We start from the raw sequence: 16812 nt of genomic DNA on the forward strand, positions 1-16812 counted from the left end.
CTGTGGCAAGGTTTGAATCAGTAGGAACAGTTGGCCAGAACACAAAGCCAAGTCCCCAGGGAAGGTGCTTATTTCTCTGTGTGCATGTATGTGTTCATGCGTGTGAGACTCTGGGGAGCTTGTACCGAGAAAGTAGTACTTGCTCGACTTGGAGGGATGAGGAACGTTTTGCCCTGGGGGATAAAGGTATTCCAGATGGCAGGCTCATTCCAAGGAAAAGCCCAGTGTCCTGGCCATGCTAGACAGTTGCTGAGCAGGGAGTCGCAGGCTTTCTGGGAGGAGAGCAGGAGGACTTGCTGGAGAAGCAGACTGGCATTGCTGTGCAGTGTGCTCTCAGTTCTCTTCTCTGTGTACCAGGAATCATGCAGGTTCAGTGGCATCTGGTTCTGAGACAATAACTGCTCCTTTGGAGGGGCTCAGGGAGACCACGCAGGAAGGCACAGCCTAGAGGTCACACTGTCTGGAATGCCCTTGAGGACACAGTAGCACAGGCTGCATGCTATGATAAAATTCCTCCAGCAAGCTCTGCAGCCATAGCAGGGGAGTGCCCTGGTCTGGAAGGCAGCTGTGACAAGCACCATAAAGCCTCCCTCTGGACGTGCTCCAGTGTGTTTGCGGGGGACGTAACAGATACAGAGGCTTTGCTGTGGTGAAGTGAGAGGTGAGCAGACCATTATCACAGAGCCCTTTGGCCCACAGACAGACTGTGAATCTGGGGTGGGGCTTCCAGCCTGGGTTCATTTGGGTCCTCTGTCACCTCGTGGAAGGGATGTCAGCTGAGCCTGCTGCTGAGCAGCATTGAGTCTGCCTCTGTGCAGGGTGCTTATCTGAGCATCTTGTGGACATGGGCTGCACTTCATGGAGTTTGCAGAAATGGACAGCGTGGATCTTTTTTGTGCCTGCTTGTCAGTAAATGTTTATATATGAGGCTGAACTTTACTTAATGCTTGCCTTTAATTGGGCACAGGGTGTGTCCATAACTCCTGCCTACAACCTCTCCGGCACCTCCCAGGAGGCAACCAGCCTGCGTGGGGTGTGCGGCAGCATCTGGAGAAGGTGGCTCAGGGAGCAACATAAGGGCAGGGAAGGCAGACTCGGGGCATGCTTGATGCGGAAGGAGGGTCTTAGGCCAAGGAGTCGGAGCTGTGTTCTGGGGAAGGTAGTGCACTGGCTCTTGGAAAGTCTAGGGGCACATGGAGGCAGCTGGCTCAGGAGGGAGGCCCGGCCGGGAGCAGTGGCATTTCTTAGTTTCCTCACCATGTGGCTGTCCTGACTCGGTTTATGTAATGTTATTTCTTTTTTTATCTGCTCAGGTGTGGAAACTTGGGTGGTCACCCAAACCAGGAGGGGATTTTGGCACAGCATACCCTGAGATCCCTGTGGAGTTTCTCCAGGAAAAGGAAGTATTTAAGGAGTTCATCTACCGCATCAACACACTAGGTACTCTTGTGATCTCTCCTTCAGGGTCACATACCTACCGTGAGAAAACCCAAAGCTCCAGGATTGGGCTTGTCTCATTTGATTCCAAAAACGATTTAGGGCATGAGAATGATCAAAACCTACATGAATACATTTTGCAGAGTATACAAAACTCCTTACTACAGTGAGAAATTAGCTTCACGTTCCTGTGTGTGTGTGAGAGAGAGTTTAATCCCAGGGTTTTTTTTCTACCAGGCTTCTTTGAAGTCAGGAGAGGTATACATGTGATTGATAACATGAAGCCAAATTGTATCTTCATGTTATGCACTTAAAGCTAGACAGTGGCAGTGACTGTCTTGGAACATTTCCTTGTGTTCCTAGTCTGGTCATCTTCTCAAATGTGGAATGAGCAGATGGGGGCAGATGTTAGTTCAGGTCTCTCTGCACCCACCTTTGTCTGAAACTGGGATGGTAGAGCACAGAGAGTCAGCCAGGGACGCAGACAGTCCTGGCTCTGCTATGAACCCTGTTAGAGGTCATTTAACCTCTAGGACCCTCAGTTTTGTTGTCTGTAAAATGGGAACCATGCCTATCTCATAGAATTGTTGCAGATATAGAAATTAAAAAGAGATGCACCTAGCACATAGTATCTCAGTAAATAGTAGTTTTCCTATCAGGATTCTTCTCTGCTTTCTGAAAAACAGTGTAAGTTGTCCCTTTTTGTCCCCATTTTATGACTAGAGGTATGCTTTTGTGGTGGGATTGTAATCAGTACGTTCTCAGTGGCTGTGTCCTGCTGTAAGTCCAGCAGGGCACCAGCTCCACTGCTGGATCCACCCCCTTCCCTCAGGCTTCTGCAGATTTTGTGTTTATTTTGATTCTGGAAGGTTCTAGCAGCACACACCTTATTGCCCTCCTCTTTCCCCTTCAGTCAACTAGACAGTTCATCACCCTGTCCAAAATGAAATCTGAGCAGGACTCTAAAGCCAGATACCTCAAGGAACTTTTCTTCCTTCTCTCCTTAAAGGTTGTTATCAGGTAGCCTCCTGGTCTCTCCCTCTTACATGACACAAGCTCCCTTTCTTACTTAGGCATCCTCATTCTTGAATTGCCAATTAGACATGAATAACCCAAGGCAAGTCTACAGTCTTTTCCTGATATTTACCTTTGCTCTTGCCCATTTTTTCTTTGTCCATTTTTCATATTGCCTTATGTAAATTATCATACCTATTTGTCAATGTGTGTCTGTCTATATCTAAATCTGTCTCCTGCCACCCTTCTGCGTCTGGTTTACCAAGAAGACCCTGACGTTCAGTGCTCTAATTCTCCGTCCTCAGCACCACATCCTGTCACTCTGGGCTTGCCATGAGTGATGCGGCCACCACCCCACAGTCCATGGTGGGGACCTTAAGCACAGCCCTCAGAAACAGCGTGTATCAGATGCCACTTTGAATGTAGCTCACTGGTAATAACCCTTGAGAAGGGTCTGTCAGACATGCTCCCACTGAATACTTGTTCCTATCTAGATACATTCTTTTTTGATCTGTTCTTCTAGATAGGGTCAGAGAAACCATTGCTTTGACTTTTTAATTTTTAACAGCTTTACTGAGATAGAATTCACATACCACACAATTCAGCCACTCAGAGTGGACATTTTGATGGTCTTCAGTGTTATTCACAGAGTTGTATGGCCAGCGGCACAGTCTCAGGCTGGATTCTAGGAAGGACTTTTATCCTCTCTGGGGAGTGGGGTGGAAGTGGCTTCAGCCCTGCTTAAGTGTAGCCTGCGTGGCGGTCCCTGCACTGTCCCTGTGTCTGCACAGCTGGGGTCGACCCAGCTGCCTAGGCCTGACTCCACCCTCACCATCCCCTTGTCACGTGGCTTCAACAGCAAAGCTGACTTCAGTATGCTTCGGTTTCCTCAGTAATAAAATGGAGAGAATATTATTCTCTACATCCAAGAACTGTTGTTGTGAGGATTAAAGTGGTCGCTGTATGTGGTGCCCTTGGCGCAGTGCCAGTTCCAGAGGTAGTGCTATGTCTGCATAGCTATCAGTACTCGTTGGCAGGTTGGAGAAGGGGTGAAACTCTGTCTGATGTCACATTTGCATTTCTAGGGTGGACCAGTCGTACCCAGTTTGAAGAGACATGGGCCACCCTCCTTGGTGTCCTGGTTACCCAGCCCCTCGTGATGGAGCAGGAAGAGAGCCCACCAGAAGTAAGCCGCACGTGACCCTGCCTTCGCCAACTGGCAAACAGGCAGCAATGGCAGCTCCTAAACCTTTGCTGGTGGGCAAAAGGAAGGCAGCAAGCTAATGCTTTTCTGTCTGGCCTGACTTTTAAGAGAGTAGCCAGATCATGTCTTGACTGATGTTCCAGAGCAGGGACAATTCTCCCTGGGCTTTGGATCTGAGATTGCCAGTGGCTGGAGTGCATTTTATTATGGTACATTCCATGTTACGTTCAGGAAGATTATGCCCTTTCTTGAGTTCTCTTTTTTTATCAATACTCAGAGAAGTATGGGTTGAAGTAAAATGGTAAGGCATTTTATAAAGGCCATGTGTAGTACCTGGTTATTTTTTTAAATTGGTTTTCAGAGATTTTATTAGGCCTCTTGAAGTGTTAATGTACATTATGCTAATATGATGTTAATAACAACCACGCTCTGGTGAAGCAAAGCCCAAGGTATTGAAAGTCATGGGACGTGAGTCCTTGTTTCTGATAGCAGGTGTCGTATGAACTTGCAGAAATGACAGTTCACAGTGTAGCTATATCATCAAGATTGTCTTTAAATTTATGTATAGAAACTAACAGGTTGTCATATGCAATGCCTATAAAATTAATGAGGAAACTTAAAGATAATTTCTTAAAAGTAATTTACATTTGGAGTTTTGTGCCCATAGGAGTCCATGCTTTGAAAAGTGGGCATTTGCTCATCAAATTTATTTCAAGGCACAGATGTGTGGAGGCGCTTCCCTGTGCCTGGTGAACATAGGCTGACAAGAGTCCCCTCGTAGCACTTAGGGCTTCTCTTCGTCCCCGTGAGTCTGTGTGGCCTGAGGGTTCTGTGTGCAAGTAGCAGCAGAGCTGGTGGTTGGAGCCTTGCTGCTCATGCTGTTCGTGTGTGGGCTGTGCTTCCAGGAAGACACGGAAAGGACCCAGATCCATGTCCTGGCCGTCCAGGCCATCACCTCGCTGGTGCTTAGTGCGATGACCGTGCCCGTGGCTGGCAACCCGGCTGTGAGCTGCTTGGAGCAGCAGCCCCGGAACAAGCCCCTGAAAGCTCTTGATACCAGGTTTGCCTGAGTTCCCCTGTGTCTCCATGGTATAGCTGGTGCCCGGGACAGTGAGGTTCCCCTCTCAGGTGACCAGAGCTCCACCCAGGCCTCTGCTTCATTGCCAGAATTAACAAAAGCACTGTGCACGTGGCATTGCTGCAAGAGGTACAGATCCACAAGTGATTTCATGGCCAGTCCAGTTGAAAATGCGGTGTAGGCTTGCGTAGGGGTTAGTATTCAGGGGCAGACCCTGATAGAACACCCACACAGGATTCATGGACTCACTTAGAAAGTGAGTTTTATCTGGTATTGTACCAGGTTCCTTTTGGCCAAGCAGAGGGCAAGTTCAGTGTTTTTCACTTGTACGATTTTGAGGGAAGTAAGATATTCTTCACCCTTGTTCTGGATGTTAGGTTTGGGAGGAAGCTGAGCATTATCCGTGGTATTGTCGAGCAGGAGATTCAAGCAATGGTTTCGAAGAGAGAGAACATTGCCACCCATCACTTGTACCAGGCGTGGGATCCTGTGCCTTCTCTGTCTCCGGCTACTACAGGTACCTGGGGAGGGGCTGTGGGCGTGGCAGGAGCACGTCAGGAGCACGAGTGTGGCTCACATCAGACGCTGTGGTGCTAAGTATGATGCCCTGTTCATAAGCAGGGGTCTCATTCAAGCCTGGGAAAATCTCACAGTCTTGAGGAAATATTAATAAAATCTACAATGATCTAGAAGCATGGCCTCTTGCCAGTAAAGTTGTGGGAAGAAGCAAAAGAGTTCCCAGAGGCTGACATTGGTAGCTTGCACGAGATGTAAAAGCCAAATTAGTCACTCACATTAAAAAATCAACAGAGTTCATCTAAACAGTCTGAATCTCTGATTCTCCTGAGAAATCCTGTGTGGCAGGAGCAAGCCTGTGTTCTGTGACAGCCCCATGGGTCTGGGGCATGCCTGGGTCTGAGCTCCTCATGCCCCACACCTTTGTCATCTCCCTGGGCCCTGTGTGCCATGCTGGTCAGGTGCCAGGACTCCACACAGTTGTCCCAGCTGTGTGCCTGCCTGTGACAGGCACTGGAGTTTGTCACTCTGGGTTAAAAGAAGGGAATCTTCTGGGTTTGGTTTTTTTTTTTTTCCAATGTACATTTTTTGTTGAATAAACAGTATTTGAGTGTAGTTTTGTGAGTCCCTAGTTTATTAGGAATTTAAGCACCTCAAAGGCTTTACTTGCAAAAGGTTCTGTATTGAAGTGTGGTGTATTATGTGCCGCCAAACATTGAATTAAACCAAGCACTGTGAACTTGGATGGCCACGGACCCAGCCCTCGAAGAGCTTAGGGGCCAAAAGGGCTGATGAAAAATGGCCTAACTATCATAGAAAGCAGAAGAGGGGACTCTGGGGAGGCACAGTGGAACAGCTCCTGGGGCTCCAGGGCAGCAGGTGCTTCTAGGGAAGGGGCGATGGGGAGGCCCCTTGGGGGAGAGGGTTAGCTCAGAACATTCAGCTGGGGCTGGTGTCCAGGTTTGGGGGGCGCCAGCAGAGGAAAATGAAGAGGTCGTTTGGCCTGGGGCACAGAGGGTATGAGAGGGACCTGGGGGGTATCATCCTACACCTTGATCCTGCTGGGTGCGCCTGGACAGCCTGGGCACCCAGGCAGGGTTCCAGAAGGTCCTGTCTAGCAAAATGGTCATCTGGGCCCCACAGAGCACTTGCCTGCTGAGATTGTCGCCTTGCCTGCCGTGCTGACTCTGTTAAGCTTTTGCCACTCAGCCCACAGCCAGTTCCCAGAGAGAACCTTTCATCAGGGCCCAGGGATAGGACAGAGGGGTGGGGAACTGTGGAATGAGTGATGAACACTGCAGTCTTACTTGTTACAGAGAGCAAGTGACAGTCCAGTTTGCCTACTGGCCTTGCCAGCTTGACGGATTATACAGTGACAAGGGGAACCCCTAGGCCCCTGGGGCTCTGCACAGCCTGGGTCATCTGGCCAGTGGCGAGGGCCTGCAGCTCAGTGCTGGCGCTGGATGGGCCTGCCTGCTTGTGGGCGTGTGCAGGGTGGTGCTCATGGTGCTGTTTTTCGCAGGTGCCCTCATCAGCCACGACAAGCTGCTGCTGCAGATCAACCCCGAGCGAGAGCTGGGGAACATGAGCTACAAGCTTGGCCAGGTCAGTCTCAGAGCCCCTGCATCCCAGCCTTGGCCCTGGTTGTCAAGTGGCCACTTAACATATCTGGGAGAAGAGTTAAATGCAGAGGAAGTTGTACTTTTGTTTTTATTTATATTCTTTATTTCAAAAAGGTTTTAAGATATTTCATATGTACTGATAGAGATGTGTCTGAAATTTAGACAGTGAGATGGTGTGAGTTAGCCTTTAGGAAGAACCAGGAGAGACGAGGGTGAGGACGTAGAGTGGAGTTGACTGAAGGGCTCAGGTGAAAGTGGACACCACGTGGGCCCCTACTCTGATGGACCACAGATCTAGCCAGGACTCTGCTGGCTCCGAGGGGAGCGCCATGCCATGGCTCGCAGTGTGCAGACGGATGCTCAGCCGCTTCCTGGGCAGCTTCCATTGGTCTGCACTTCAGGCATCCCGGCACATGGTGGCACGTGCCACAGGGCAGGGGGTGTGTGCGCGAGCGCTCACAGAAGGGCCAGGCTGCACTGACTGACCCACGCCTCTCTCTCTCTGCTCACTGCTGTCTTCCTCTCACTGTGTTGCTGGTTTATTTAGAAACCAATTGTGCAGGACAATTAGTTTTGTTTCAGAAGATAGTGGGTTAGGAGTGTTTGGAAAGTTAGTTCTGAGGGTTTCCTATTCTGAGCTCCCAGCGGGCAGCCTTGTCAGCAGTGCCCCCAGGGTGTCCCGTGTGCCTGTCCCTGTCCCCTGTCTGCAGGGCATTCCTCTTTTCCAGTTTGCTGCCTGCTGACTTCAGTGAGCAGGAAGCAGGGAGCTGCACCAGCTTATGTTTTTCTAGACTTAGTTGGAAAAGAGGCCACAAGCTCTTCCGTTCTTTCACCTTTTATTAGAGAAGTTTCTCCCCCAAGTAAGTGAAAGTGGTCATTGGAAGGTGATGTAGATTTATGGAGGGAGGTGTGTTTCTTAGGGCAGGTTGTACATGAGGCCTATGGCTCATTGGGTGCCTACGGCCACGTGCTGGGCCCCCTGACGCTGGGTCTGTGCTCAAGCTGTTTCCCTAAGTCCGTCTACTTCCTTCAGTGTTTTCGTCCACAGCCAGCCCTCTGCCGGTTCAACATAGTGGCTAAAATACAATTCCGCCCCTGCCCTCTCTGGGATGTTCAGCCCCCCAATGCCACTGGACTGAGCCACTGCTGGCTTTGAGGCCAGAGGGGGCAGAGGGTTGGTTGGCGGGGAGCACAGGGTCTGCTCTTCTCAGCCTGAGAGTGGCTTCTGCAGACTCACAGCCTGCCTGCCCACTCGCTTACCACAGGCTGCTGGGTCAGTGGGAGAAATGGCTGTGTGTGCCGAGAGCAGGAGTTGGGGCTGGGGTCACCAATTATGGAGGACAGTTTTCTAGAGGACCAGGCAGAAGGGAGGCCGCACACACTATGCTGACTGCATGGTGGCTTTTGATCTGGAGCATGGAGGTCTAGCCCCTGTTCAGCCGGGCCCCTCTATAGGGATGGGGTAACTGCCTCTGCCAGCCACCATGTCACCCTCCTGCTGGGTTCCTCCTCCCTTCCCAGCCCACCATCTCCAGAAAAGACACATTACCGTTTGCATTCTCGGGAGATTTTTTTGTTGTTTTTTGGGGGGGTTTGTTTTTGTTTTTTTTTTTTTGAGATGGAGTCTCGCTCTGTCATGCCAAGTAAAGTGCAGTGTTGTCATCACAGCTCACTGCAACCTTGAACTCCTGGGCTCAAGCAATCCTCCTGCCTCGGCTTCCCAAGTAGCTGGGACTACAGCTGTGCCACCACACCTGGCTAATTTTTTCTATTCTTGGTAGAGATGAGGTCTTGCTTTTGCTCAGGCTGGTCTCGAACTCCTGAGCTCAAGGCATCCTCCTGACTCGGCCTCCCAGAGTGTGAGATTACAGGCATGAGCCACCGCACCTGGCTCTAGGGGTCTTTTTAAAGCAAGTAATTTAGACAAATGGGGTTTATCACCACGATGCCAGCCAGGGAGGACCAGAGTTGAGAAGAAGGCCCCGTGCTGGTTCCATGTTTCCCAGGACTTCATGCAGATGTCACTTAGGAGCTAAAGCATCCCTTTGTAGAGCTCTTTCCTTCACTCTCTTCAGCTGCTACTGTAGGTCGACTGCCTTCTTCTAGATCTTTACCCTGAGGTTGGAGTGTTCTGGCAGCAGTGCAGCCCCCGCCCCACCTGTTCTGTTGGCTCTTCTGCCCATAACCTGCTGGGCCTGAATGGCCCCTGCTAAGGGACAGGCCATTCAAATGGCAGAGGGGTGTGCTCAGTCCAGGGGGCCCAGGCTGCACCTGCCCATGAGGACCCGATGCCTTCACCCCAAGCATTGACTCGAGTGTCCTATTCCTGTGGCAGGTGTCCATACATTCTGTGTGGCTGGGGAACAACATCACACCCCTGAGGGAAGAGGAGTGGGATGAGGAAGAGGAAGAGGAGGCAGACATCCCTGCACCTTCATCACCACCCACGTCTCCAGTCAACTCCAGGTTTCCCATTAGCATTTTTCTTTTTTATAGAAATTTGAAATTTCTTATTAGTGATTCGATTTGTTTGGGGTGCTTCCTGAAATGAACCTCTCATCTCATGTACGGGGAAAAAACCCATCTCGCACATTTTGCAGGAAGCACCGGGCTGGAGTTGACATCCACTCCTGTTCCCAGTTTTTGCTCGAACTGTACAGTCGCTGGATCCTGCCATCGAGTTCAGCCAGAAGGACCCCAGTCATCCTGATCAGTGAAGTGGTTCGATCCGTAAGTTTGCCTTCCTGTCCTCCCTCACACGTGCCCGTGCCCCTGCATCCCCCCACACCCACATACAGATTATAATCTCTTGGAATTTAGAAAGCAGCTCTTACAGGTTGACAGATTAGTATTTCGCAAATTGGCGAAGGAATGGTTTTTTCCATTTCCGATCCAGGGCAGGTTGGTACTCTTAAATACAGCGAAGGCATCGTGGGCGTGCCATGTTGTGGCCCGAGTCCTGACGGCTCCTGTCCGCTTCTGTTCCTCTCCTCTAGGGCCTGTGGCACACACGGTCGTGAGGCTCGGGCCCCACTTCTTTGTTTTTGTTTTTTTTTTTTTTTTTTTTGAGACAGGATCTCACTCTGTTGCCCTGGGTAGAGTGCAGTGGGGTCATCATAACTCACTGCAACCCCAAACTCCTGGGCTCAAGCGACCCTCCTGCCTCAGCCTCCCGAGTAGCTGGGATCCAGGCACCGTCAAGCCTGGCTGAGCAGGCCCCACTTCTGAGAAGCAGCCGTTCCAGACTGTTGCTCCAGGGTCCTACTACTCTTCGGTTAGTGAGGACCCCAGAGGCATCTGTTTCTGTGGGTTATGTCTATTAGGATCTATAGGATTGGAAATAAAAATGGAGAAGTTTTAAGAATAGTTGCTTACTAATCCATTTGAAAATAATGATAATTTTTTAAGACTAGTGAGAGTAGCTTTATTTTACATTTTTGTAAATCTTTTTGATATCTGGTGTATTAGAAGGCAGCTGCGGCCTCTGGGGAAGGGCAGCGCTACCTGCGAGCACACGCCCCAGCATGGGCGCTTGGGCCTGGTTGAGATCCGCTGTTAGTTGGAACGTGGAGAACTGAACGTCAGAGAAGGGAGTGCTGGGGAGATGAAGAGAGTAGTTGGCAAAGCATTTATTTCTGACACAGACAACTGACCATTTCTGTCTTCCCAGAAGTTTTGAGGGCCTGTCCCCATACACTGTAGGAAGGGCTTGGTATTTTCAAAAATAATAAAGGTAGCTCTTTTCCGTGGTGACTGCTATGGGTAAGTGACACCATGCAGGTGGAGCTGAGACCCCAGCTTGCTGCCCCCATCTGTGGTGTGCGTGGAATGACATTTTAAACCCTACGTTCAATGACTGTTTTTTTTTCCGTGTTTTGTGTTTACCCTGTATTTTAGGTTTCCAGGTTCTTATTGGTTTCTTTTCCCAGTCAGGGCTCCCATGAATTCCCGAATTCTCTTCTGTCTTGGATATTAGAGCAACATTTTTGATGCGTTACTTACATTCTAATAGCACAGTTCTCCCCTTTCCTATCCTAATGTTTCGTGTCTCTAGCTTCTAGTGGTCTCAGACTTGTTCACTGAACGCAATCAGTTTGAGATGATGTATTCGACGCTGACAGAACTGCGGAGGGTGCACCCTTCGGAAGACGAGATTCTCGTTCAGTATTTGGTGCCGGCCATCTGTAAGGCGGCTGCCGTCCTCGGCATGGTAAGCGAGAGCTGGTGTGGAGGCGGAGGCTGCCTGTGCTGATGCTGCCCGGGCCCACTGTGCCTTGGAACCTGGTGTTGGCCAGACGTGCTGGGCCCAGCGATGTCCTTCGAAGGCCCATCCTGAACTAAACTCCCACAGCACATGTGAGCCGCAGCATTGTCAGCTGGAGAGGATTCAGTTACTGTCAGTGCCATTCCACAGGCCACCGTGACGTGTGTTGTCTCCCTTGGTTTGCTACATCGTGACAGTAGCCTGTCCCCGCAGGACCACGGGTGTGTGATGGCGCTGGGGTAGCATAGGTGGCCAGATGTGGCTGGTTCTCCACCTTCTGCCCTGCAGATCCCCTGTGCTTCTCAGCTACATAGCCTCCTGGGGACCATTTTGTCATGGTGGCCCTGCGTTTCTGCTCCCAGAGTCTGGATACTGCAGTCTGTTCTTAGCATGAGGGCTGTCTTAGTCTGTTTGGGCACCTTAGACTGGGTAATTGATAAACAGAAGAAATTTATTCTCGGAGGCTAGAAGTCCAGGATCCGTGCCCAGCAGTCTGTGCGTGGTGAGGGCTGCTCGCTGCCTCAGAGATGGCACCTTCCTGCCGTGGCCTCACATGGTGGAAGGGCTGTACAAGCTCCCTTGGGCCTTTTTACAGGGGCTCTAATCCCATTTTGAGGGCTCCACTCTCACGACCTGATCGCCTCCCAAAGGCCCCTCCTCTTAATACCATCTCATTGGGGATTAAGTGTCAGCATATGAATTTGGGGACACACATTCAGACCATCACAAAGGTCTTACGAGCACCTCCTTATTCTGCTTCTGGTTTATCAGGATTCAGCCAATGATGGTGCCACCCGTATTCTGTGTGCACATCACCACATAGTATTTGCTAAACGTACAACAGATAAATATGTGAAAGTAATTCCCTGTGGGCCCTGACAGGATATTAGAACTGTTATTGATTGTTCCTTGTCATGTAGCATTATCCAGTAATTGTGATGTTTCTTACTCAGATGTCCCCTGAATTCATGTTTATGATAGCAATAGAAACTCATTTCTTCCACAAACATGTGCCAGGCTGCCCTATGCCAGGCATTTGGGGCCACTTGGTGAGGTTGGCGTGGTAGTGCCCAGCGTGCCTGCCACATGTTCCATGCACAGTACTGTTGCCAGGAGCAGCCGTGCTGTTGTGACAGTGACGATGTGCACCAGCGCTGCTGCAGCACCGTTTGCTAAGCACCCTCCCATACCCGCATCGCCTCTATCCACAGACTGACAGGGGCAGCTGGCTGTCCAGGTCACAAAGATATGGCAGAGGTGGGGTGAGCCCGCGCTTGTGACTGGGGCCTGACTCTCCTCTTCCTGACTGCTCCCCGTAGGGTCTGTGCCCCAAGCCAGAGTAGGTGTCTCCCCTCGTGGGTGGCCTTCAGCCTGGTGCCGTGCTGGTGACTTAGGAGCCATCCAGGGAGTAGAAACAATGAGTGCCTTGGTTTTCCTCTTCCACACGGCTCTGGGACACCCTCTGGGTGTTGCTGAGGCCGATGTCAAAGCAGCTCACTCGAAAGGGGTACTTTTTTCTCTGTGGGGAGTAATTGTGTTTTTATGCTCAGGCCCGGATCCCCCCAGGCACATGTTGTGCTGCCAGTAAATCAAATGAGTAATGATAATTTTTTTTTTTTTTTTTTTTTTTGAGACAGAGTCTCACTTTGTTGCCCGGGCTAGAGTGAGTGCCGTTGCGTCAGCTTAGCTCACAGCAACCTCAAACTCCTGGGCTCAAGCAATCCTACTGCCTCAGCCTCCCGAGTAGCTGGGACTACAGGCATGCGCCACCATGCCTGGCTAATTTTTTCTATATATATTTTTAGTTGTCCAGATAATTTTTATTTCTATTTTAAGTAGAGACAAGGTCTCACTCAGGCTGGTCTCGAACTCCTGACCTTGAGCGATCCACCCGCCTCGGCCTCCCAGAGAGCTAGGATTACAGGCGTGAGCCACCGCGCCCAGCCGAGTAATGATAATTTTTAAGAACAGATCCCAAGGCAGGATGGTGTATGGACACTGATTCCCAGTTCTGTGCACATGAATGTTTTTCCTTGAAGATGATCATTGTCTGTGAAGGTTTTCAGTATACTGTGCGTTGGTGCAGACACTGTCATTCTAAAACATGTGAGTTTCTTTGGAGAGATGTGCCCATGGTCATGAAATCTGCACCCCTTTGACAGCACGTCCTGGTGGTGAGCTTTCAAAAGTGAGACCTGGGAGCCATCTTTAGGAACAGGCCACAAAGCTTGTGGCTGTGGGTGGGGACCCCTCCCCCTTCAGTCCTCCTGTGGGTGGCAGCAGCTTCAGGGTCATTTCCCTGTGGAAAGGCCACTACCACAGGCTGAGAGCCTCGTTTCACAAAAACAAGAGGCCACCTTGACATGCAGTCCTCCATGGGAATTCCACATCCCGTGGTCTTGGGCTGAAAGAGGATGACATTCTTTGCCGAGGGCTATTTTCTCTGAAGGTCTTCTCTTCACTGTTAAGGAGTGAACTTAAGTAAAGAGCATGGCATTAGGTGTTTAGGTCTGTACTTAATTCTGTTGTGTTTAGAATACTAAGTGAAATTTATGCCATTGTGGTCCAAGATAGCACAGACTGGTGTTGGAGGTCCCCAAGACTACCCCTAGGTTTTTGCTAAAAGGACTCAGAGGCTAGGATTGATTATAATGAAAGTACACAAAGGGAAAAGGCACCTGGGACAAAGTCTGGGGGAAACCAGGCTCGATCTTCCAGAATCCTCTCCCAGGGGAGACACACAGGATGCATTTCATCCCCCAGCAGTAGGCGTGTGTGAAGTGCTGTCACCAGGGAAGCCAGTTAGAGACTCAGCACCAGGGTTTTTATTGGGGGTTGGTCACAGGGACACCCTCTGCCTGGCACATGCTGAAACTCCAGACCCCCAGGAAGTGGCAGGGGTTCAGCATAACCCTACTGCGCACAGCTGAGGCACAGGGAGCCTCTCGTCAAGTTCCCAGACGACAGCACAGGCCAGCCTGGCACGCACCCTCTCTCAGACAGTGTCGGGCCTGCTGTCTGACTCTCTTCTGCACACCGGCCTTCCACCTTAGCGTGAGGGCAGCCCTCTCTCTGCTGCTGGGGAGGTGGGCCTTTGGGACTTGCTGTCATTAGTCAGGGAGGCCTTTTTCTGTGTGCGTGTGCCCAGGACAAGGCTGTGGCAGAGCCGGTCAGCCGCCTGCTGGAGAGCACACTCAGGAGCAGTCACCTGCCCAGCAAGATCGGAGCCCTGCATGGCATCCTCTACGTGCTGGAGTGCGACCTGCTGGACGACACTGCAAAGCAACTCATCCCGGTCATCAGTGACTATCTCCTCTCCAACCTCAAAGGAATAGCTCAGTGAGTGGGGGCCCAGCCAAGGGTCTGGCAGTGGGGTGGGGAAGAGAGCGACGTCACACCTCTCAAAGTGCACGCCAGGCCAGATGGCCGGCAGGTATTGGCGGGAACCCAGACAGGCACCCTTCTCACAGGACCGTGGGTGAGGTCAGTGAGGTACAGGGACGCAGAGGCATTCCGCAGGCTGTCTTGGGTACCCCGCCACGAGACAGGAGCTCTTGCCTCTGTACTCCTCTCCCGTGTGCTTAGCACGCTCCTCTGTGCACCCATTCCCAACTCCTTGCCAGGCCAGTGGCCCTCGTTCTCTGCCCACAGAACCTGTCCTAGTTGCCCAGCTCTGCCTCCTCCTGCAGCTCCCCTCACCTGATCGTGGGCGCCCCCCGCACATCCATGTTGTTTCTACTCTGACCCCAGCCTCACCTTATCTAAAGGCAGCTGTACATGTGAGTCTGCACAGATGTGGCCCTGATAAAGCATAGCTGGTGGCAGGACTCCTTAGAAAGCAAGACAGGCTCACGGCACTGTGTCTTGCAAGCACGGGGGCCTCTGTGACACACTGGTCCCACCCCTACTCTCCTGAGGTCACAGAGGCTCAAAGCAGCCGTGGGCAGTTTTTCTAATTGCTCCTCCCTGCAGGAGCTGTCTTTAGAACCCGCCCTCAGAGAGGGTTGCATTTCCTCAGGCACAGATGCCAGGGAGTGGAGGACAAGTGTTAGGAGCAAAGATGGGGGCGGGCAGGAACAGCCAGTTGTCCCCTTTGACAAGCAGGCGGCTGACCTGGGAGTGGGTAAGGTTAAGTGGAAGGTTTGGAGTGAGACAGGGAGCCCAGGCAGACACGGGTGCAGTGGAGGGTGGGGCTCAGGTAGCAGGGAGGCGCGGGCAGAGGTTGGCATGGGCTGGAGCAGGGAAGGTGGCTCACCAGAGGCTGTTGCCCTCGTCTAGGCTGGAGCTGGCGTGGGCCTATAGGGGGGCCCTTCTTGTCTGTTGTCCTCACTGCGTGTCAGGTGCCATGTGAGCAGGATGGCAGACAGCCTGGAGCCTGGCATGGACCCAAGTCACACAGGGGACACAGGCCTGCCAATTGAGGGGCACGTATGTGGATGCAGCAATAGGATCTTGGGGGCAGCCCTAGAGCGGACACCAGACCGAGGCAAGGCCTGGCCATGCTGACATGCTGTGGGTGCAGGGGACTGTGGGGCTAGGGCAGGAGTCGCACTGGGGCTACAGGGAACTTGCACTGTCCAGGTGGAGAGGGCGACCGGAGCTGGCCCCAGACCTAGGGCAGAGGCGCTGTTGCCCGCACCTCAGCAGTGGAGGTGGGACCATGTGGCGGCCCATGTGATTGTCACGTGGGTGAAGGGGTGTTGTGTGGCTCCTTTATCCACGGTGGCCATTTGTCCCGTCAGGTCAGCCAGGTCCCAGGTCTCTGTGGCTGCTGTGGGGAAGGCAGGGTCTGACGGGTTCACAAGGTGACAAAAACACACGAGGGACTGCACAGGTCTCTCCAAAGGGCAGAGAGAGAGGACACAGTGGCCAGTCTGGAGCCGGGGCAGTGTCCAGTGGAGACTGAAATTTCAGGCCAGTTTGCAGAGGCCTGGAGGAGCCATTTAGGTTGGACTGGTCCCCGAGGCTGGCCTGAAGCTCTGCACTCCGGTGGGGCCCAGGTGCACTGCTGCCCAGTCTTTACCGTGGATGGAAGTGGCTGCCACGCATGGCTAAGCTTGGCTATCGTGTCCTGTTTCCAGCTGCGTGAACACTCACAGCCAGCAGCACGTGCTGGTGATGTGTGCCACCGCATTCTACCTGGTTGAGAACTACCCTCTGGACGTGGGGCCAGAATTCTCAGCATCAATAATACAGGTGAGTGGGCCCTGGCTGGTCTTCCTCTGGACACAGGGAGCAGGCTTATGTCCTTTTCCCTGTGGGATTGTACCAGTGGGTCAGTTTTGATTTGGGGAGGGGGCATGAGCGACCGGAGACTTGGAGGCCTTTCCTCTTGTCCAGATGTGTGGGGCAATGCTGTCTGGAAGTGAGGAGTGCACCCCCTCTGTCATCTACCACTGCGCCCTCAGGGGCCTGGAGCGCCTCCTGCTCTCCGAGCAGCTCTCGCGGCTGGATGCGGAGTCCCTGGCCAAGCTGAGTGTGGACAGAGTGAACGTGCACAGCCCACACCGGGCCATGGCAGCCCTGGGCCTGATGCTCACCTGCATGTACACAGGTGAGCAGATATCATGGTCTGTGGTGCCCAACTCCCGCTCAGGGGAGACGGAACGTGCTTGCTTGAGGAACATAGAGCCAGGTCCCCTCTGATTCAGCCCTGTGGTGTTGTCCTAAGCCAGCC

At 52.0% G+C, this 16812-nt stretch overlaps 1 protein-coding gene across 5 annotated transcripts in view; it reads left to right on the plus strand.

Moving 5' to 3' along the window:
- The window catches only part of HTT (huntingtin), a 154341-nt gene that overhangs the window by 129984 nt on the left and 7545 nt on the right, over positions 1–16812 (plus strand). For all 5 annotated transcript variants that reach the window (XR_006729418.1, XM_045528219.1, XM_045528220.1 and 2 more), the window contains 11 exons: positions 1314–1440; positions 3537–3637; positions 4561–4715; positions 5111–5250; positions 6772–6854; positions 9207–9337; positions 9472–9601; positions 10926–11081; positions 14284–14474; positions 16217–16331; positions 16476–16689. Coding sequence is in view for 4 of the 5 variants with exons in the window: in XM_045528219.1 (XP_045384175.1) it covers positions 1314–1440; positions 3537–3637; positions 4561–4715; positions 5111–5250; positions 6772–6854; positions 9207–9337; positions 9472–9601; positions 10926–11081; positions 14284–14474; positions 16217–16331; positions 16476–16689 (1543 nt within the window). In the remaining variant the exon portion in view is untranslated. The remainder of the gene's footprint in view (positions 1–1313; positions 1441–3536; positions 3638–4560; positions 4716–5110; positions 5251–6771; positions 6855–9206; positions 9338–9471; positions 9602–10925; positions 11082–14283; positions 14475–16216; positions 16332–16475; positions 16690–16812) is intronic.

This window comes from Lemur catta, chromosome 17 (genome assembly GCF_020740605.2).
Source record: "Lemur catta isolate mLemCat1 chromosome 17, mLemCat1.pri, whole genome shotgun sequence".
Taxonomy (NCBI): domain Eukaryota; kingdom Metazoa; phylum Chordata; class Mammalia; order Primates; family Lemuridae; genus Lemur; species Lemur catta.